Below are 20,716 nucleotides of genomic sequence, written 5' to 3' on the forward strand. Positions count from 1 at the left end.
CTGTCTGTTCCTGGCGGGATCGCCCCCCCCCCCCCAAGAACATCTCATGAACCATCATGCATCAGGAGGACAGCACGACATCCATGTGCCCCTGGCCTACGTGACCCCATTGCCAATCCTGCTGCTTGCCGGCATGCAAGACTTCCATGACTCACATGTTTCACTAACGGCACCGCTCCCAGTGTCTAGGCCCAATCTCAAACTAACTCTTCCTTCCTACCATGCAACTCCACTGCCTACACCTCTGACTATCCCTACTCTAATACATGTTACACACAAAAAGTGCTCTCTGGTGTGCATTTGGTGTGTGCACATCCTGCACTGTTGCTACCATTTTAAAATCGTTTATTTGTGTGCCCATCCTGCATTGTTCTACCATTTTAAAACGGTTTTGGTGTGTGCACATCTTGCGTTGTTCTACCATTTTAAAATCGTTTTGGTGTGTGCACATCCTGCATTGTTGAACAACATTGTCTGTTTTTATCTGCTCCCTCACCCTACCAAGTTCCCAGTGTTTTTTTCCAGCCCCGTACTGTCTCCACCCGTTCCCATTCCTAGTCGCCTCAACCTGGTTAAGTGTACCTCACTCTCTGACACTCTCTATATTGCCTATCTTATCAAACTGCTTCTTTATCTCCTATCCTTCACCTCTTACTAAGTCTGGCAAGAGGAAACGCAAGAAGGACATACTGGGCTCCAATCCAGGCCTTCCTATTGATAACACCTATGTCACTGTTTCTGCCAGAGAGACGCTCACCGACATCCTTTTTGTCTGTCTTCCCCTCTCCTTATCTATGGACCCTCCATATGATTGCACTTCTCTCTCCTTTCTCTTCCTCACTCATTAATGGCGGCACCCCCTGGGAGGTTCTTCTTGCTTTTCTCTCTACCTCCAAGGTCATCATCAATGTTTATCGGAATGGGACCATCATGGTACAGGGTCCTCAACCCAACCTCCTACTCTTTGATAAGCTCTTCCCGTTGCCTTATCAAACTTTCGTCTTCCTCTGCCTCCTGCTCCTTTAGCATCCCTGGCTCCCTTGCCAACCGTTCCAATCTTGGCTTCCTTGCCACCAACCAACAACCTTCCTGCCCTCTCTTCAGCTTTCTTGCTGACACACCCATCATTGACAACCTTGTCTTCCTCCTCTTCTGTGGTGCACCTGCCACCTATTAACTCTGCACCATCTACCTCTATCCCCCAGGCACTTTCGCCGCTTATGCGGAAGACCTCGGTTCCATGATCTCCCTGCCTCCCCTCCGTAAGTAATTCAAAGAGGGCAATCTGTTTCACATTGCCACACTCAACTCTCGCTCTGCTGTCAAACCGTCCTGTGACATCTGCAACCTCCTTGAACTCCTGGATCTCAATGTCCTTGCCCTCACTGGTTCAAGGACAGCACTGGCGCGAGTTTTGACACATTACTCCCTGAAGGCTACAAGATACTCTCTGCACCTAGAACAAAGAAGCCATGGGGGCAGGGAGTAGCTGTGATCTTCCCTGAGTGGATTACGGTGACTGTCATTCCAACTCAAACCTACACCTCCTTTGAGTGTCTGGTCTGCAGGCTCTCCCTCTCCCCTAGCTCCTCTCTCCTCCTGGCCACCTTCTATCGCCAAACAGGTCAGTTGACCCAGTTACTCTCGGAGTGGGCTGACATGGCCTCTTCTCTACCCTCCTCCTGCTCTCAACTCCTCCTACTGGGTGATCTCAACATCCACCTATACTCACCTGAATCCTCTGGACCTTTCCGCAATCTTTGTGACTCTCTCTCCGTCTCCATCCTACCCTCTGGCTCAACGCACATCGCTGGCCACACCTTGGACGCTCTCATCTCAACAGACATTCCTCTATCCCTCTGACTACTACTCTGTCCTGGACTGACCTCTCTCTCCTCTTCTCTCACCTGATGCTCTCTTCTCCTCTCACATCGTTTACCTCCCGCCTACAAAGTCATCCGGCCCATGAAAAGAGTGTCAGTTTCTGCCTTTGCCTCTACTTACTCCCCACCTCCCACTCCTGTTGCTGACTCTCACCCTGACACAACCCTCTCCAATCTCAACCTCTCCATCTCTTAACACTCAACACTCTTGCCCCTGTCATGAGGGATCGACTGAAGCCTACAAAAAAGTGCAACTCTTGGTACAACTTCGAGCTGGCCTCTCTTAAAAGCAAGTGCAGGGCAGCTGAACGGAAATGGGATCCTTCAGGCACACCCTCAGACAAACTGGCCTGTCGCCTCTATCAAAGGCAATATAGCTCCATCTGCATATGCTCCAAGAAAATAATCTTTTTCAAGCCTGCTTCTCTGCAGCATCTAATAACACTGACAAACTTTTGAAAGTCTGCAAGGAACTAGCCAATCCGACCACAGCATCCTCCACCATTGCACTGGCTGCACACTTCACCGCAAAAGCACAGGGCATCCTAGCCTCGCTCTCCTCCCAACTACCTCAGCCACCAACATCTCTCGTGCCTCCCTTGGGTTCCACCACCCCTCACACTCTTCTCTCTCCCCTGTCACACCTGAGGAGGTCGCCAAACTAGTCTATGAAAGCCTCCACCAAACAGGTGGACCCCTGCCCTTCCAAAACCATCAAGGACAAAACATTGACTCTCTTGCTCCAGCCTTCACAGATTTCTGCAACCTATCCTTTGCCACTGGAGTCTTCCCCACTGCTCTCAAGCACTCCCTTGTGTTTCCTCTGCACAAAAAACCTTCTGCTGACCCCTCCATTCGGGCAAACTATCGCCCCATCTCCATCCCTCCTTCCTGGGCAAACTCCTAGAGAAGTTGGCGATATCTGAGCTCACCCTCCACACCGAATCGGTCGGCTGCTTCCATGACCACCAGTCTGGCTTTAGAGCATCCAGAGGCACGGAAAATGCTCTTCTGAACACATGTGAAAACCTGCTCTCAAACCTTGATTCTAATTTGCCCTCTATTCTCATTCTACTTGACCTCTCCTCCGCCTTCAACACAGTAAACCACAACACCCTGTTCCCATGTCTCCATGATACCCTGGGCACCACTGATCAGGCCCTGGCGTGGCTAAACTCCTTTCTTCTGACCGCCCATCCCAGGTGGAACTGGGGCCCTTCCTCTCGTCTATCACTTTCTCTACTTTGGTGTTCCCCAGGGATCTAACCTATCCCCCTGGTTTTAATGTCTATATGGCTTATGCGGATGACAGCCAGCTCTCTTTCGGGCTACCCCCAGCCTCTTCCTTGCTCATTCCTGACTGTTTGCCCGCTATCCAGTCGTGGTGTGCTGCAAACGCAAAAACAAAGAGGTGATGGCTGGAAGGTTTAGAATTAATCTTAACCACTGGCATTGCTCTGGGCAACCCTCCAGTCCATCGTTCTTCGCCTGCCAAGCCATTACAGAAGGGGAACGACCATATGCAAATCAGGCTTAGCCCCACCCCAAAAGGGGCAGTCCAGCCCGAACTGCTAGGTCACATCCCTTCTGCACGAGACCACAAGCATCCCCAAACATGTTTTGGCCTTGTTGGGCCTCATCAGTGAGGAGTAGCTTTGGTTTTTAGGCCCAGCAGGCATGGGACCCACGTCTGGGCATACCCGTCCCACTCAGGGTTATAAAGCAAAAACAAAGAGGTGATGGCTGGAAGGTTTAACGACTGCCTCAATGCCAGTAAGACAGAGAACGTCCTTATTGGGACCCCGGCTTCCGCTTTCTCTCTTTCTCTATAGCCGGCCTCTCCGGGCAAAAAACCTGGGGGTTATCTTTAACTCAACTCTCTCCTTATCTTCTCACATCTCAGACATCTCTAAAAAGTCCCACTACCTGACTGCACCTTCTCAGAGGTATTCTACCTTCGAATGGATTGTGTCATCCAACATATTCCTCATCTATGACATGTAATGTCCACAGCTGTTCTCCTTCGGAAACTTTTTCAGCAGAGGGCGTCCTTGCATCGATGGCGCTGGGTCGATATCCCTCAAAGGCCTCCATCGAGGGTGATGTCATTGGATGTTATAAGTAGCACGCACGGCGCTCATAGCCTCAGTTCCGTTTTTTCCGCAAACGTGTTTGCTTTGAGAACTTGGCGCACCTCGTATCTTCTACTTCGTATTGTGCGATTGTCTTCTTCTTCCACCCCGACGACCCTGCGGTCTGGCATTAAGAAGTGTCGGGACTGTTGGTCCAAGATGTCCATCACAGACATGCACTGGATCTGCTTGTGGTGCTTTGGTGAGGACCATGCCACGGACAAATGCTCGAAATGGCAGTCGTTGACTGCCAAGGTCTTGCAGGAGCGTAAGGGGAAATTGAAGGTAGGCCATTTTTCCAAGCCCTGTAAATCCAAATCTGCTGGTATGTCGACCGACAAGTCGAGGGAGTCGCCTCGTCGGGAAGACGTCGAGGAGGTCTAGGTCCCAGAGTGGTTCATGCCGCTCTTCCTGTTTGTTGAGCCGGTCCTGGAAGCGCCATCACCGTTCGCCTTCCCCGTCCTCGTCGAAAGACGACTATCCGAAGAAAATGTCATGCCCCACCAAATCCTCTACCCCCGAGGAATGGGAGTCTTTTTGGGAGCAAATGTTGAAAATATTTCAATCTCACGGCACTGTTCCGTCCACGCCTTCAGTTGAAGCTGGCAAGGAATGGTCTCGGTCCGATGTTCGTGCGCCCTCGGGCCCGGGTAGTCGGCGCGATAAACATCGGGAGCCATTGAGGTCCCTTTCGGACAAGGCTTCAGGGGATCGCCAGAGACGTGCCAGGTCCAGGTCGCAGTCTTCGTCTCCAAATAAAACCATCCAGCCTGTGATGTTTGTCGAAGAAGGTGTCAACGCCATCGGCGCCGAGTCCATCGAGTGAGTCTATCGGATCCTTACCCCCGGTGAGGCCTTCAACGCCTACGATGTCTTTATTGACGCTGATGCCGTCGGAGCGGTTGACACCATCCACGCCTATTGGGCAGAATTTACCGGGGGAAACCCCCTGTGGCTGTTGCACCTCTGAGGAAGGCTACGCCTAAATCTGTGAAGCCTGTCCCTGATAAGAGGTGTACTCCTCTCCCTAGGAAGGAGTTCATTCAGTCCCGCCAGAATATTTTTGAAGAGGGGTCTGAGGAGGAGCATGTGCCTTTTGGTCTTCCTTATGGGACACCTGGGATTTCCGAGGAAAGTCTCATTGAGGATCTGCGCCAATCTTTGCATGATGCCAGTGGCCTAGACACGTCTCCTGAGATGGAGTTTGGGAAGCCCGAGCCTCGTGATCATGCCGAATCTTCTTATCAGAGGCTGATATTGAAGGTTGTAGAGTACCTGGGTTGGTCCAGGCCTCCGGTTGCTTATGATCAGGGTGACCTTACCGACATCTTGGAGCAGGGTCTGTCTACTGTTGCCATTTCATGTGGCTCTGCAAAAGAGGGTGGCTGCTATTTGGAATGCCCCGCGTCTATTTCGGCTGTTAACAAGTCATTGTCAAAGAAATACCACCCATCCAGTAGCGACCCCGGCTACCTATCCACACACTCTACTCCCGAGAGTTTGGTGGTCCAGGCAGCTACGGCCACCTCGAAGCAGGCAGCGTACTCTGATAGGGACGATAAATGCATGGATGGGTGTCCAAGGTTTTTTCTGCTGGGAGTATGGCACTGAAATTGGCCAACTCCACCTGTGACTTGGCAAATGTTTCGCACACTCTGTGGAATTGTTTCGCTTGCGGCTGAGCATATTCCCAAAGGGGAAGAAAGGGATGACTTTCTAGCTATTGTGCAGGATGGCAAGGATGCCATGTGTGAATCCCTTCAGTCTGGGTTGGACTCTGCGGATAGTGTTGCAAGGTACATGGCTACGAGCACCATGATGCAAAGGTTTGCGTAGTTGCGGAAGTCAGGTTTTGCACCCGATATACAAGCCCTTCTTCTCAACATGTGCTTTGATGTGTCGTATCTTTTTGGCAGCAAGGCTTACAAGAGCCTTGAGAAGTTGCAGACCTCCAAATCTTTGGGGCAGCTGTCAGACAACCTCTGCCTTTTCGTCCTAGGGGACAGCAATGGAGGGGTGGTTCCTTTCGCTATTGCTCCTCATTTGGAAAGGCAAAACGGAGGCCAGTCAAAGGGGCCAATGTAGATTCACTCATGGTGGACGAGGTAGAAGTGCCAAAGCCACTCAGGCTGCTGCCTCTTTGCCATCAGGCCAGATCTCATTGTACTCCGTTGGGGAGCAGGCTGTCACAGCATATCGAAGAATGGCGAGCCATTACTTCAGATGCGTGGGCTTTGGATACAATAGGCTCTGGTTACTGCTTCTCTTTTCTCCAACGGCCTCACGACAATAGACCGGGGAAACACTCTGACGGTTCCGGATCCACTCCTTGTGCAGGAGATTTTAGCCCTGCTGGAGAAAGGCGTTATAGAACCAGTGCCTGTGGCGGACTGGAACAAGGGTTGGTGTTCCTCTTATTTTTTGATACCCAAAAAGGACAGAGGACTGAGACCCATCTTGGACTTCCGTTACTTGAACAAGTTCCTCATGCAGGACAAGTTCAAGATGGTCACTCTTTCTCAGATCCTTCAGGCCCTCCAACTTCAGGATTGGTTGGTGTCATTGGACCTGCAGGATGCTTATTTTCATGTGCCGATGCATCTCAAACACAGGAAATAGCTCAGGTTTGCAGTGGACGGATCCCACTATCAGTTTCGGGTCCTGCCGTTCGGGCTCACCTACGCCCTGAGGGTTTTCACCAAGCTCATATTGGTGGTGGAAGCCCATCTCAGGAGAGTGGGGATTCACATCTACCCCTACCTGGACGATTGGCTGATCAGGGTGCATTCTCCCGAACAAGCCTTGGATCATCTCAGCATCACCTGCCACTCCCTTCACAAGCTGGGCTTCTCTCTAAACTTTAAGAAGTCGCATATGACACCATGCCAACAGCTCCATTAAATAGGGGCAGTTTTGGCCACGTCCTTGGGGTTGTGCTCGCCACCCAAGGTGAGGGCTCATCACATTCTTCGGATGGTCACAAAATTTCAGCAAGCCCAGAGTCTTCTGGCTTTAGAATTCTTAAGGTTGCTCGACCTCATGGCCTCCTGCATTATTTCGGTGCCAGAGGCCCGCTTGAGGATGAGATCCCTTCAGTGGGCTCTACGGACTCAATGGTCCCATTTCTCGGGTAGGATGTCGGATCTCCGTCATGTTCCGCTCGCGGTCTGCAGGAGCTTCTGTGGTGGGCCGACGTGAAGAATCTCATGAAGGGAGAGCCTTTTTGGCAACCATGGCGGTGACGGTCTCTACCCTGATAGGGTGGGGAGCTCATGCCGACGATCTGTCCATCAGCGGTTGTTGGTCTCCATCGGAGTCCAGACTTTAAATCAATCTTTTGGAGCTATGAGCTGTCAGACTGGTGCTGAAGGCTTTCCTGCCATGTGTATGGGGGATTAATGTCCTGATAATGAAAGACAACACACTAGCAATGCATTACCTCAAAATGAAAGGGGGTGTGGGGTCACTGCCTTTGTGCAGGGAGGCAATGCGGATCTGGTTCTGGGCAATACCAGAGGGAATGTTCCTGTCAGCGGTTCATCTAGCTGTCGAGGAGAACATGGCGGCGGACGCTCTGAGCAGGCAGAGCGCGGTCTCCCACGAGTGGGAACTAGCTCAGGAAGTCCTTCAGGATATCTTCGCCCTTTGGGGAACCCCAAAGGTGGACCTGTTCGCGGCTTGTGCCAACTGAAAGTGCGAAAGGTACTGCTCGAGGGAATTCTTCTCCGAGAGGAGCTCTAGGAGACGCGTTCGTCGTGGAGTGGCTCTTTCCTCTACTGTACGCGTTTCCTCCTATCCCCGACATCCCTCAAGTTCTCAGGAGGTTGAGAAGGTTTGGGACCCGCATGATCCTCATTGCTCTGGGTTGTGCCAGGAGAGTGTGGTATCCGGACCTTCTAGACATGTCCATCTGTCCTCCAATGCGTCTTCCCCAGCGAGAGGATCTTCTCTCACGAGAGGGAGGTCGGGTTCTCCATCCAGAGGTCAAGACTCTCAACCTTCACGCATGGTTTCTGAGAGGTTGAGACACAGGGATTGGGACCTCCCAGATGACGTGATGGAGGTGTTGCTTTTGGCTAGGCGGCTGGCAACAAAGTCCCTGTACCGTTGCCATTGGCACAAGTTTTGAGACTGGTGCAGAGGAAAGAATGTGGATCCTTTTCAGTGCTTGATTCCTGAGGTTCTCTCCTTCTTGCTTTCTTTGGCCCACAAGGGTCTTCAAGTGGGTGCCATTAAAGGTTATTTGGCAGCGCTGCCTATATTTAAGCGCTCTTCAGAGGAATGCTCTTATTTTAAAATTCCACTGATCACTCAGCTTTTTAAAGGGCACACAAATGTGTTCCTTCCGTCGGCATTTCAGGTGCTGGTCTGGGACCTTAATTTGGTTTTTAAATTTCGGATGGGTGCTCCATTTCTTCTAAGCCACCCTTTACTTTGTTCTACATGGACAGGGTTGTTTTGAGAGTACGTCCGTCCTTTCTACCGAAGGGTGTGTCTGAATTTCATTTGAGTCAGAAAGTGGTACTCCCCGCTTTCTATCATCTTCCTCATCCTAGTAAGGAAGAGGAAAGGCTCCATGTGTTTGATCCTAGAAGGGCCTTGATCTTTTATCTCTCCTGGATGGCTAAACTCAGAGTGGATGACCAGCTTTTGTGGGGTATAATGGACACCGTTTAGGACAGGCTGTTTCTAAGCAGACCTTGTCTAGGTGGATTATCCTCACTATTTCAGAATGCTACCGGTTGGCTGGTAAGGACCCTCCTGAGGGTCTGAAGGCTCATTCCACCAGGGGCATCGCTACTTCAACAGCCCTCCAGAGAGGAGTCCCTGTAAAAAAAAATCTGTGATGCTGCAACATGGTTTTCTATACACAGGTTTGTTAAGCATTACTCCCTGGATACTTCCCATGCTCCGGATGTTGCCTTTGGTAAGGCAGTGCTTTACTCTGCCATTTAATTGGATGTGTCTAAATTCTTTTCCCTCCTTCAATCATTATTACTGCTTTGGGAGTCTATCATAGATGAGAATACGTTGGAGGACACAATCAATTCAAAGAACAAGTTACTTACCAAACTGGTAACGTTCTTTCGACTGGATGTTCCTCCAACGTATTCCTCATCGCCCTCCCGCCTACCCCTCTCAAGAATTTCCCATGCCATTACAACTTATCTCCTGTCGATGCTGGGTTTTGGGCATGCGTGTCACATGTTGTGAGGGAGGGAAAAAACATGAACTGAGGCTACGGGTGTCGTGCGTGCTACTTATAACATCCGATGATGTCGTCAGAGCCCTTCGAGGGACATCGACTCGACGCAAGGACGCCCTCTGCCGAAAAAACTTCTGAAGCAGCACAGCTGTAAACATTTCATGCCATAGATGAGGAATACGTTGGAGGACCCTGGTCCTCTCTATGCTGGACTACTGCAACAGCCTCTTTCTCAACCTCCATGCCTCTACTCTCCATCCTCTTCAACTCACCTAGAACAGAACCGCAAGACTTATCCTTAGCCTCAAAGCCCAGGGATTGCATCTCTCCGGTGCTGAAATCCCTCCAATGGCTCCCCGTGGCTGCAAGGACCAAAGACCCTTTGCATTGTCCACAAGGCTTTCTGGGGTCTGAACCCACTCTACCTGCAACACTCACTTCCTAAATACTCTCCCTCCCGAGCCCTCTGCTCGTCTTCTGCCAACGCTGTATGAGTGAGCGGAAACTCCTCAAGACCTTCCTCTTCGCTGCCTCCTTCTATCTCTCTCTTTCTCCCCTGCTAACCACCTCCCCCTGCTTTCTTTCCCTCTAGCCGCTACTCTCTGCTCAGTTTGCTGACTACCTGCTTGGTGCACCTTCAGAGCCTCAAAGGTCCCAAGCTTCCTCACCAGTCTTCTGCACTCTTGGTTAGGACCCATGAGATTGGTACTTTTTAGCACTTAACCTATGTTTTGGCTGGACATGTCCTGGGTCTATACTTAATAGGGAAAATGAAACTACAAATACCAGAATCCAATGGGAAAACAATGAGGACTGACTCAACGTGTCAACTGGGAAACTTGGCAGCCATTGCTTCTAGCCTATCGTTGATCCTTTCTACCCGAATTTCCCCCTTTTGTGCTCACTGCCACAGCTGCTTCAGCTATCCATCTCAGCCCTTTTATTACCCTTGCACTATTATGTGTAAAACCCTCTGGGTGCATCTCCTATGTACAGCGCTCCATTGCTTCCCACCTAGGACCACGCTTTATAAATCTCATACATACATGCACTGCATATTCAGCTCAACACACAATCTCATCTCATACACACATGCACTGCATATTCAGCTCAACACCCAATCCCCCGCATCCATGCACTGCATATTCAGCTCAACACCCAATCCCACACATCCATGCACTGCACATTCAGCTCAAGGCCCGATCCCCCACATCCATGATCTGCATATTCAGCTCAACACTCAATCCCACACATCCATGCACATTCAGCTCAACACCCAATCCCACACATCCATGCACATTCAGCTGAACACCCAATCCCACACTTCCATGCACATTCAGCTCAACACCCAATCCCACACATCCATGCACATTCAGCTCAACACCCAATGCCCCACATCCATGCACTGCATATTCAGCTCAACACACAATCCCACACATCCATGCACTGCATATTCAGCTCAAAGCCCAATCCCCCACATCCATGCACTGCGTATTCAGCTCAACACACAAAGGCTTCTTACTATTCATCAGGGCACGTTTTTCATCGTTTGATCGTCCTAATGTTCTGTTTCTATTTCCAGTATTCCTTCCATTACTGAAGAGACTGCAAAGCACGCCTTCGTACAGTATGCAGAGAGCAAGTGCTGCTACAAAAGTGCTCCGGCCAAAGAGATGGTGTTTCGGGACTTCCAGCCTTTCAACACTTACAGAGTATGTACCACAGGGGGACCTGACTGAGGAACTCTCCCAAAATGCAAGTCTGCGAGCAGACGGTCTCTGGGGAATTCAACCTGGCACAACCAGTTTTTGAAAAGACTGTTTGTTGAGCAAACTGTGTCTTTGTGTATTGACCTTTCATTTCTTTATGTTGTTGCAGTACAGACTTTCTCCGGATCTCTATGCAAGGGTGTTCTCTTTGACAGCCGGCACCGCCCCCATCTACCTGGGGAATGGATCTCTGTTAACCTTTATAGCTTACCCCAGGATCTCTGTTAACCTTTATAGCTTACGGGTTGTTTTCTTTTTAAATTCAAAACGCAGATAGTTTACGGGTTAAGCACTCGCCTCCACCCAGCACGTTGCAGTTTTCAATCCTGGTATAGCCGGTTTAGTGCTGTGTCCTTCTAAAGTGAAAGTACTGCATACCTTTGGGGGAAAGCAGCTATCATTGCAGGGCTTGAATGCTTCAGGAGTCTGGCATTAAGCACTATGTACCTACATATTGTAATATTTGCTACCAGAAAATACTTTATTTCTCTTAAAGTGATTATAGAAGTTCAGGGATGTCAAACTCAAATAGACACTGGAGATGTTTGCACCTCTGGTGGGCTGCATCGTTTAGGGCAGAGAAACTAGGATAGTAGTTGGTGCATTTTGAAAGTGGTGTGTGTTAGGTTAGATTTTCATATCAGATCACCTTCACCTGTGAGATCCCCAGCTTTTTTTGCTGGACTTGTGGATTCTGTATTTATTTGTTTTAAGTGCCATTGCACTTTATAATACATAAACTCAAGATAAACAATACATCATGTTGCAATTGCAATAAATCTAAAGTTGAGGTCCAACAATTTAAAACTCACGTTCTAAAATCACGATACTTAATCACATCATTGAAATACAAAAAGGAGTCTAAATCGAGATAAAAATATCATTATAGCTTTAACTTCAATAACGCCTCCGTCCATAAACAAGCAACTGCTTCACTAATTACTAAAGACTGGGCGGAATATATTGTGCTCCAAAACGGATCCGTGGATAAACGATCTAAACAATAGATGCCATTGTGATAGCCTCTACGATGCTGCTCCCTTAATGTGTAGCACTCCAATAAAAGATGTCTACTAGTCTCAATCGCCTCTCTATAAAGTCGGCATCTGCTTTCCAAGGGGACGCCCTGCCATGCGCCAACATACTCCTAGGTTGGCAGGATGTTAAAACTCAAATAAATAATAAAACGCCTAATGAATGAGGCACAAGGCTTTAAAAGATATGGACAGGGAAAACCAGATTTAACATATTCGGAATATCGTTTTTCCCCACACAATTTAGATATGTTCATAACACGATCCCAACACTTTGTTTTGACCTTAAGAAGATTGAGATAAGTGGGACAATATTCTGCGAGGTGATGACAGTCCTATATTGTGAGGGGGGAGAGCTCAGGGGCAACGCGTTTGTCTTGGAAGCAAAACACAGCGCAACACAGGTTCGATTCCCGAGACATGCTTGGAAACCAATCTCTGATATTAAGCACGTTATAAATAAACAATTGTACAATGATATTATTAAGGTGTATCGTTCATTTATGTGCTCTCCAGATCATTATAAAATCGATTTTGGGCGTTAGCTTTAGTATCATGAGACAACAGACTGGGGAGGGCCGAATCCCCAGCTTGAGCCCATATGAATTTAATAAAAAACCTGCTATGGGGAATCAGCCACAACCCAAAAAGTGAAGGTACAGCTAGTTTACACCTAAGTGCTTCTACAGGGACAGCCTGGGGAACCCCCCCTTATAGATCTCAATGATTTACTTTCCATGCAATTGAACCATTTGAAAAAACGTAACAGTATAAATTCAGTGCCTTATCCAAATAGCTCGTTGAATACTAACTTTATGGATTCACCCTTTCTAATAATGAATCGACGTATAATAACCGATTTTTTATAAATTATTTGGGAGATATGTCTCATAAAAGGACAAATAGGGACTACAGCTGATGCATACCCCCAAATAAACACCTCTACAATCTCAAGGGTTCCTCATCAATTCTCCAGTTAAACCACTTCTTACTTTTTGGCCGTGTTCCAATAATCATAATCTTCATTTTCCTGTAATGAAATCTTCATATTATTATTAGCAGCATAGATTGCAAGGGCTTGTAAACTGCACTGTAGGCCAATGGACGTAAAATCCAACAATATGGTATCATCAGCATATGCCAGGAAGGGTATACATACGTGGTCCCCAATGCGTGGTGGAAAATTCTGACATACATGTAGTTCCTGATTCATATCGCAACATAGATTTGAAAAAGCGGGGGTGTGAGAACGCATCCCTAATTCAAACCTTGGTTATTTGGGACCGTACTGGTAACTTGACTGGTTTGATGGACCAGAACTACCACTGATGTATCAGTGTATAAAGATTTAATGAAGTTCAATAGAGACGGGTCAGTACACCAACTGGTCAGTTTTTTCCATAACAAAATATGTGATACAGAGTCGAACACGCTAGCATAGCGGACATACCATATTTACAAGCACCTATTCGGATGCCTAAGTTTGTCAGCCATTAAAAAGTGTAGGGTCCCTTATGTTGTTAGAGGTACTGTTGCCGCGCCTGAAGACTGTTTGCATTTTACTTAGTAATCCACATAGATCAATCTACATCTACAATTTCCACAGAAGGAGAGAAAAGGAGAGAAGATCTTGCCACTTGAATCGAGCATGGCTAGAAGGCAGTAATTTACCAGATCAGAGCGACAACCCTTCTTAAACATCATAATCAGTATTGGCTCTCTCCAGCTAGTCAATACAATTCCGTTTTCAATAACATGATGAAAAAGAGAAGCAAACATACCTGCCCACATAACAGAGTTACCCTTAAACAGTGCATTGGAAAGGCCGTACACCTATTAATTGCAAGTAGCACATTGTCTCAAAACCATTTAGATAGCCTCCTCCTGGCTGGAGGCCACCATATTTCCACGCCGGGGATTGAGATAAGTGCTCCGCTCCCCCTACTCCTCCCCTCCACTCAAACATGCCACCACACACTTACCTTCTTTTCGGGAGCGGACACGCTGGGAACACTTATGTCCCCAGCGTGTCCACTCGTGTAGTCCCTTCTCCCTTTCGTGTAGACCCTTCTCCCTTTCCATGGCTGCCATTTTCTTTCCATTTTTATTTTTACTATTTACACTAGTCGCCATGGAAAGGAAGAACTGACTATGTGCAACTGAAAAAATGCTTTTAGTGCCCCAGTTTTACGAGCCGGAGCACTAATGGCAGTAAGCCCCTCAACCGGGGGGGGCATTACCGAGTCAGTTAATGCACTGGGGCCTTTGTTAAGGCTCTCGCTTTGCTTTGGCCTGTAACTATGAGCCCAGGGGCATTGCCTGACTCAGCAATGCCCCTCCCCCCCCAGAGAGGGGCTTATTGCTTAAATATCGGTTAGTAATATGATACACCCAACAAGATTCCGAAAGGGGGTTCAGTTTGGAAGGAGAACCTTCAGCCATAAACTTCGGATTTATTTTTACATATGTAGAAGTGCGTAAAGCCCTAGTCCTCTAGGCTCTGGTTACAGACATTAGCCATTCGATGGGTACATACAGCATACGGTTAGTTGAACAAGTAGGTTTTGAGCTTTTTTCTCGACACAGGCTAAGAGCTCCAGAACCTTTTACTAAAATTGCTCCGAAGCATTGATAACAAAAAGCGGCAATTAACATTATTCAAGTTAGACTTATAATTACAAAGCCTATTCTTATATTGCGTATGAAGGGATTCACTAAAAGCCCTCCTTTCTTTCCAAGTGTGACTGATACTTCTTTAAACTTTCCGAAGTGCATTACATAGCACTTTTACTTTACTTTACTTTATTCCATTTATACCGCGCACCATAAACCCGAAGGTGTGAGGGCGCATACAAAACCAACAACCATAAAACATAAAGTGCACAGCATATGAAGGGGAGTGAAAATACACATAATGGAAAGAAGCAATATAGGACAATTTTCTGGAGAGGAGGGCTAAGAGGAACAGCAGACAAGATACTAGGGCCGTAAACTATGTACACCTCCCTATTACAATATCAGATCAAAACTCGACGATCCTCTAGGAATATATTTAGAGCATTTTAGAAAGGCAGGAAGAGAGCTACCCCAACAGCCCACTAATATACAGTCACAATTAGGTTGAGTACACCAATCCTTAATGTCCAATCTGTGAAGAGTCACCAAAACGGAGCGTCGGACTGCGCCCTGTCCTGTGTAACCAGGCAAGTACTTTGTTGTGTAGTGATTGTTTAGACTCTTTACCATCTATCTTTGGGATATTAGTTATGACACAGTTCCTATTATCCATGATAAAGTCAGAGGTGTTCTGGTTGTTTATTCTGGGCCATTGTGACTTTCAGGACTGTAAATTCCGCAAAGAGATCTTCTTCCGTTCATCAAACCCCACTGAAGGTCGTTTGGTTACTTGTTGACCAGATCCAGGAACCAGGGGCGGTAGAGAAATGTCCTGTGTCTCACCTTTGTAAATTACTCTGGAAGGCTTAGCTTCCTCATTAAAAACTAGAGTTTGCCCTTTGGTTGTTATGGTCTTTACTTTAGGGAATGTATTTTGTGAGGCAAAATCTGTTGACTCCCTTTGCAGGGCAACTTGGCAGGCAAAATCTGATTTAATTTGCTGCAACAGGGCGGATGTAGTCAGGGGCATGTCTGTATGAGAGACCGTGCACCCACTGGCCTGCTGTAAATCCACCACCCAAGCACTCAGGGCATCCACCGTAACGCTGAGATCGAATGGACTAGTGCATAGTAGCAGCTCTTTGGCAATACTAGCCGTAAGCAGGGGCCATTGTTCTCCCTGAGGCAGCGCAGATTCCGCTGAATCCAGGTTCCCAGCCATTGGAGCCATCATGCCACCCTTCTCGCACATGGCCGACCCCTCTAAGATAAACCACATGTACAGGATCGGACACTGGGGGCACTATATACAGTAGGATGACCGTAGTATCCCTGCACAGAATACTGCTGCCCTAATGGCGATGTTAACCCTAAGATATAACTGTGGCTACAGCCACCTGGATAACAGACACACTGCAGCGCATAAATTACACAGTCGCTTGCATCCAGGCTTACCAGCCGTTGGTTCAGTTAAGGGATAGTGCACTCCCGGACTTCCCAGCGGACCGCCTTAACTCTGCCTGCCAGCGTCCCTCTGCATGAAGTGAGGCATCAAGGCCGCTGGAAAAACCACAGTGAGCCCCAAGTTGAGGGCTAGCCCGTAACGCGGATTACCGCAACGGGTCCGCAGCAGGACCCCTCGTGATTTCAAGGGAACACTGGAGCCATGGGCCGGCGTTCAACTCGCACACCAACAGTAACACTAGAGGAAAGGACCCACTCAAAGCATCAAGCCGCACAGCCACAGAGGGTTGCCGCCGCTTCCGACGCTAGCCAAAATACACCAAAGTGTTACTCCTCTTAGACTAGCATGTCCTGCTAGTAATATTAATGTCATGCAATGCTTTTTTTAAAGGTAAATAAGTACGCCCAGGGCACACCCTGGTCAATGACTAATCCAACATTTACCGAATAACCCAGTCATACTTGTCCAGGAGAATTTCAGCTGTACCCATATGCTCACTGAGCCAGATATTATATTTCCTGACATTAAAATCTGTCCAAATTATGTGATTGCCCTGAGATTTGCCTGAGGTAACAAATAAATACCTATTAATTGATTTTGGGCTATCAAAATTAATAGTCGAAGATATTCTAGCATGATTGCAAAGTTCAGTAAACTCAGACTACACATTTTTGGGTCTGCAAATACGTATGTTCCTGAATGAGTGGGAACCTTTTTCCCCCCTCAACCTTTCTTTTACAATTTTTATGGGTGTCATTTTTAAGACTCTCCCTACTTTATTTTTGAATCTACACTTTCCTATAACATTTTGGGCATCTACATTTTACTATTGCATTACTTTCTGTGCAGTGTTGCCGGGGTGCCACTTGTGCTCCCCTTTTTATTTTCTCTTGGTTTACTTGTTTGAACTAATGTTCCTAAGGGTACTTTTGATGGTTTTTACAATCCCTATTCTGAGATCAGCACAGCCCACCTCATGTGGAGTGCTGAGGAGATGCATATTATCCCCTTTCTCACTGTTGCTGTAATGTTTCTGTTCCAGTTACTTATTGTATTGTAGAGATACCTTCTCTCTTCCTCTCCCCTGCTGATTTCCTTTCTGATACTGCACTGGTCACCTGGCTACCCTCCTGATTTCGGTCCCAGGTCCCTGCCCGCCCAGTTGTACGCCTGTACTTCCTCCCGGCAACCCTTGCACTTGGGTCTGTATCTGTAACCCTGCTGTCCCCCTACCTGTACTTTTGGACACCTGCTGCCTGCACTTACCCTTGCACCTGCCACCTGCTGGCCGCACTTCTAGTCATTGCTTTGACCCCATGCTGTACAGCACTGCCCCCTTCCCTTTCCCCAGGCACTTTCCCCCTCCTCCCTCCCCTGCACTTGCACAATCTCAATGTCACTTGGCCTAGTAAGATCGTTGTCTCTGTCCTCCCTCTGTTCCCCAAAAAGACAAGACTAGAACAGATAGGTTTTTAAAGTTTTTCGGAAGGGAAGATACTCAGAAAGATTTAGAAGATCAGATGGTAAGGCATTACAAAGCATAGGGACAAGCACCGTAAAGGACCCCCCGCTCTGGCACGACGGAACCTAGGAACACACAGCAGAGATTGATTTGAGAGCGAAGTGCTCTGTTAGGGATGTAGGGCACAAGTTTAGAATGTAAGAATTCTGCCCCGGTGCCATGAGTAGCACAGTGAACGAGACAGAGCACTTGAACTTGACTGGACTCCTAATGGGAAGCCAATGCAGTTGATAAAGTAGTTCTCAAGCGTGAGTTAGTCTATGGGCTCCCAGAGCGAGGCGCGCCACAGTGTTCTGGAGAGTTTGAAGGCGTTGTAATTATAATTTTTTTTATTAAAGCTTTTATTGGTTTCAAACTAAAAAAAGATTGAATCAACATATACAATTTCTAGTAACAACGAAACCTTTAACAGTTACTTCCTAAAAAAAGAAAATACAAAGTAGCAACATCCAAAGATTCCACCTTCTCTCCTCCACTTTTTTGCCAACTATCAACACAATCAACATACTCATTATCTGGGTCCAATCCCCATGGGTAGCAGGTTTCCAGACTTATCTTCCCATTTTACATTCATCATCTTTTCAGTTTAGCATTTATACATTTCATCATTGCCAGAGTCGGGCCTTATGGTGCCCAATCAAAATCCAGTCCCAATAATCTTCTGAACTTAGGGTTCCCCTCTCAAACCCTCCCATGTAGGCAGCTCTTTCAACAGTTAGATTTTCACAAACCATTGCTATATGGTATAAGGTTTCTGCCACTTCATTTTTGTTGTAGAATCAACAGTTATTATTAACTATCCCTGGTTGTTTGCGCTTGAATTGGGTTACTCTTGTTGGCATAATATCCATTCTGCAGCAGAGAAGTTGCTCTCTATAATAAGAACATGGGAACTTACATAAGTATTCTGGTGGTTCATTTAAACCTCTCTTCTTCTTCCACCATTTAAAGGTGTCAAGCAAAATGGGCCTTGCTTCAATGGTTTGAATCCAGTCTGCTGTTTCCAGGCGATATTTCACCTTTACCGGATTTTCCTTTGACATCACCACATCAACCTCCAAGCATTTCAGGATATCTGTCATTTCATCATACCAATTTACCAACAGTTTTTCCCTACAACTGCCTGCTAGGCTTAGTATGGAATAAGAGCTGGCTGGTTCTTGCATGATACATTTCCTGAAGAAGGAAATTTCCTTCCACAGGACAATAGCTGCCATCGACGATAATCCTAATTTCTGGCAAATTTTTGCTGTCGAAAGGCAAGTAGGTAACCTTAAAGTTTTCTGCCAAAAATGGCCTTCCATTTGGGGCCAAATTTCCTTTTTCATACTTGGTAGGGTTTCTGCTCCATAAGTAAGAACTTGTACAACTTTTTGGCGGTAAAACCTTAAGAGCGGTAATATGGAAAAGACCCAATGGCGTCTGTGGAAGGCGATTCCTTGGTTCGTAAGGGCTAAAAGTTTTATTTTTAGCCTCGATACGTGGGTACTTTCGTTAGTATTTCTATTGATTTTCACACCCAAGTATGTGATTGCATCTACCACTTCCATACGCTGGTTACCAACCCTCCAAGAGAAGGCTTTGATCTTCCTTTTCCTTGCTGCTGTCATAACCATAACCTGGGACTTTCCTACATTAATTTTCATGTCATTGGTATTTAGATAATCCTCAAAGGTTACTATTCTCCTTTGCAGACCGATTTCAGTTAAGTCAAAGAAGTCAGTATCATCGGCATATAGTAACCATGCCAGCTACCTTCCATTCATTTTTGGGGGAAAGCACGTATACTGTTTTGCAAAATACCCAGATCGGATACGTATAAACAGAATAAAATAGGGGCCAGGGCACACCCTTGTTTTATTCCCCTAAAAGTCCAGATTTTCTTAGACAGTCGAGCATCACTTCCCAATCTGACCCTGATAGATGTCCTGGTATATAATGCTTGAATTGCCTCTACAATATCTATTGGGCAGTCCCATGTTTTCAATTTCTCCCATAGGCGATCACGATCGACTCCATCGAAAGCTTGGTGCAGATCCAAAAAGGCAATATAGATTGTAGTATTGTTGGCTAGAGCCCTCTGGTTACGTAGATTTAGAATAAAAAGATTCAGCTGCGTCCCCACCCCCTTTAGGAAACCCGTCTGTCTGGGATCTAAAATTCCCTTGGCAAGGACCCATTTATTTAGGGTCTGGAGTATTAATGAGACAAAAAGCTTCCCAAGGGAATCCAGGAGGGTGATAGGCCGATAGTTCATTGTATCCGTCCTATCACCCTTCTTTAATATGGGGACTACCCATCCTTCACACCAGGATCTGGGGATGTTATGATTTGACATTATCTTAGTAAATAGAATAAAGGCAAAATTTGCCCATGCTTCCGGGTTTTTTTATCTCACTATTTGAAACCCCATCAGGGCCTGCCACTCTGGATGTACTGAAATTCTTAATCATATTTACTAGATATTCTTTATCAAATTAAAATCTCCAGCCTTTTAACCTCTCTCTCTCTCCACTTTTTGAGGGCTTACACCCAGAGCCCTAAACAAGTTGTTATAATGTTCTACCCATCGATCTTCAGACACTCCCCCAAATAGATGGTGTTTTACTGCCGCCAATATTATTAATTAGATCCTATAAATTACGGGAGTTATTGCTACAAATTATGCGTAGCATTTTTTCCACCTCTCTTTGCTTGAATGTCACCCTGTGGCTCTTGACCCAATTTTTATACCTTTGCTGGCCTTTCCTGAGTAGAGCCTTTAATTGCAGGCCATTATTTTGTTTTAATTTCCTGACCTCGGGTCAATGGGCCTTACAGCATTTTACTAGGTCCATATCATATATATGTACTGGACCATTGACCGGCTTTCCATTAGGACCCATTTTTTTTTTAAAGCTTGTCAGGGTCCAAGCATATTCTACCAGATTTTTATCTTTAAGAATTTCTATTCAGCCAGAAGCGGAGTAGCAGCCGTTGGTATTTCTACTCTATTCATACCTTCATTAATTTCAATGGGCGGCATCAAAGTTTTTCTGTCCCTACTCAAGGCGGTTTTAATGCTCATAGCCAGTAAATCGTGGTCGCTC

The 20,716-nt window shown here is 46.8% G+C and overlaps 1 protein-coding gene across 6 annotated transcripts in view; it reads left to right on the top strand.

Annotated features, from left to right (window-relative positions):
* Positions 1 to 20,716, top strand: part of LOC138566340 (protein SSUH2 homolog) — a 620,994-nt gene that overhangs the window by 404,535 nt on the left and 195,743 nt on the right. For 4 of the 6 annotated variants that reach the window (XM_069643482.1, XM_069643483.1, XM_069643486.1 and 1 more), the window contains exons 5-6: positions 1,206 to 1,262; positions 10,804 to 10,933. In XM_069643482.1, the coding sequence (XP_069499583.1) occupies positions 1,206 to 1,262; positions 10,804 to 10,933 (187 nt within the window). The remainder of the gene's footprint in view (positions 1 to 1,205; positions 1,263 to 10,803; positions 10,934 to 20,716) is intronic. The other 2 variants (XM_069643485.1, XM_069643484.1) reach the window with 1 other exon arrangement.

Source organism: Ambystoma mexicanum, chromosome 2p (assembly GCF_040938575.1).
Source record: "Ambystoma mexicanum isolate Mex_15411 chromosome 2p, UKY_AmexF1_1, whole genome shotgun sequence".
Taxonomy (NCBI): Eukaryota; Metazoa; Chordata; class Amphibia; order Caudata; family Ambystomatidae; genus Ambystoma; species Ambystoma mexicanum.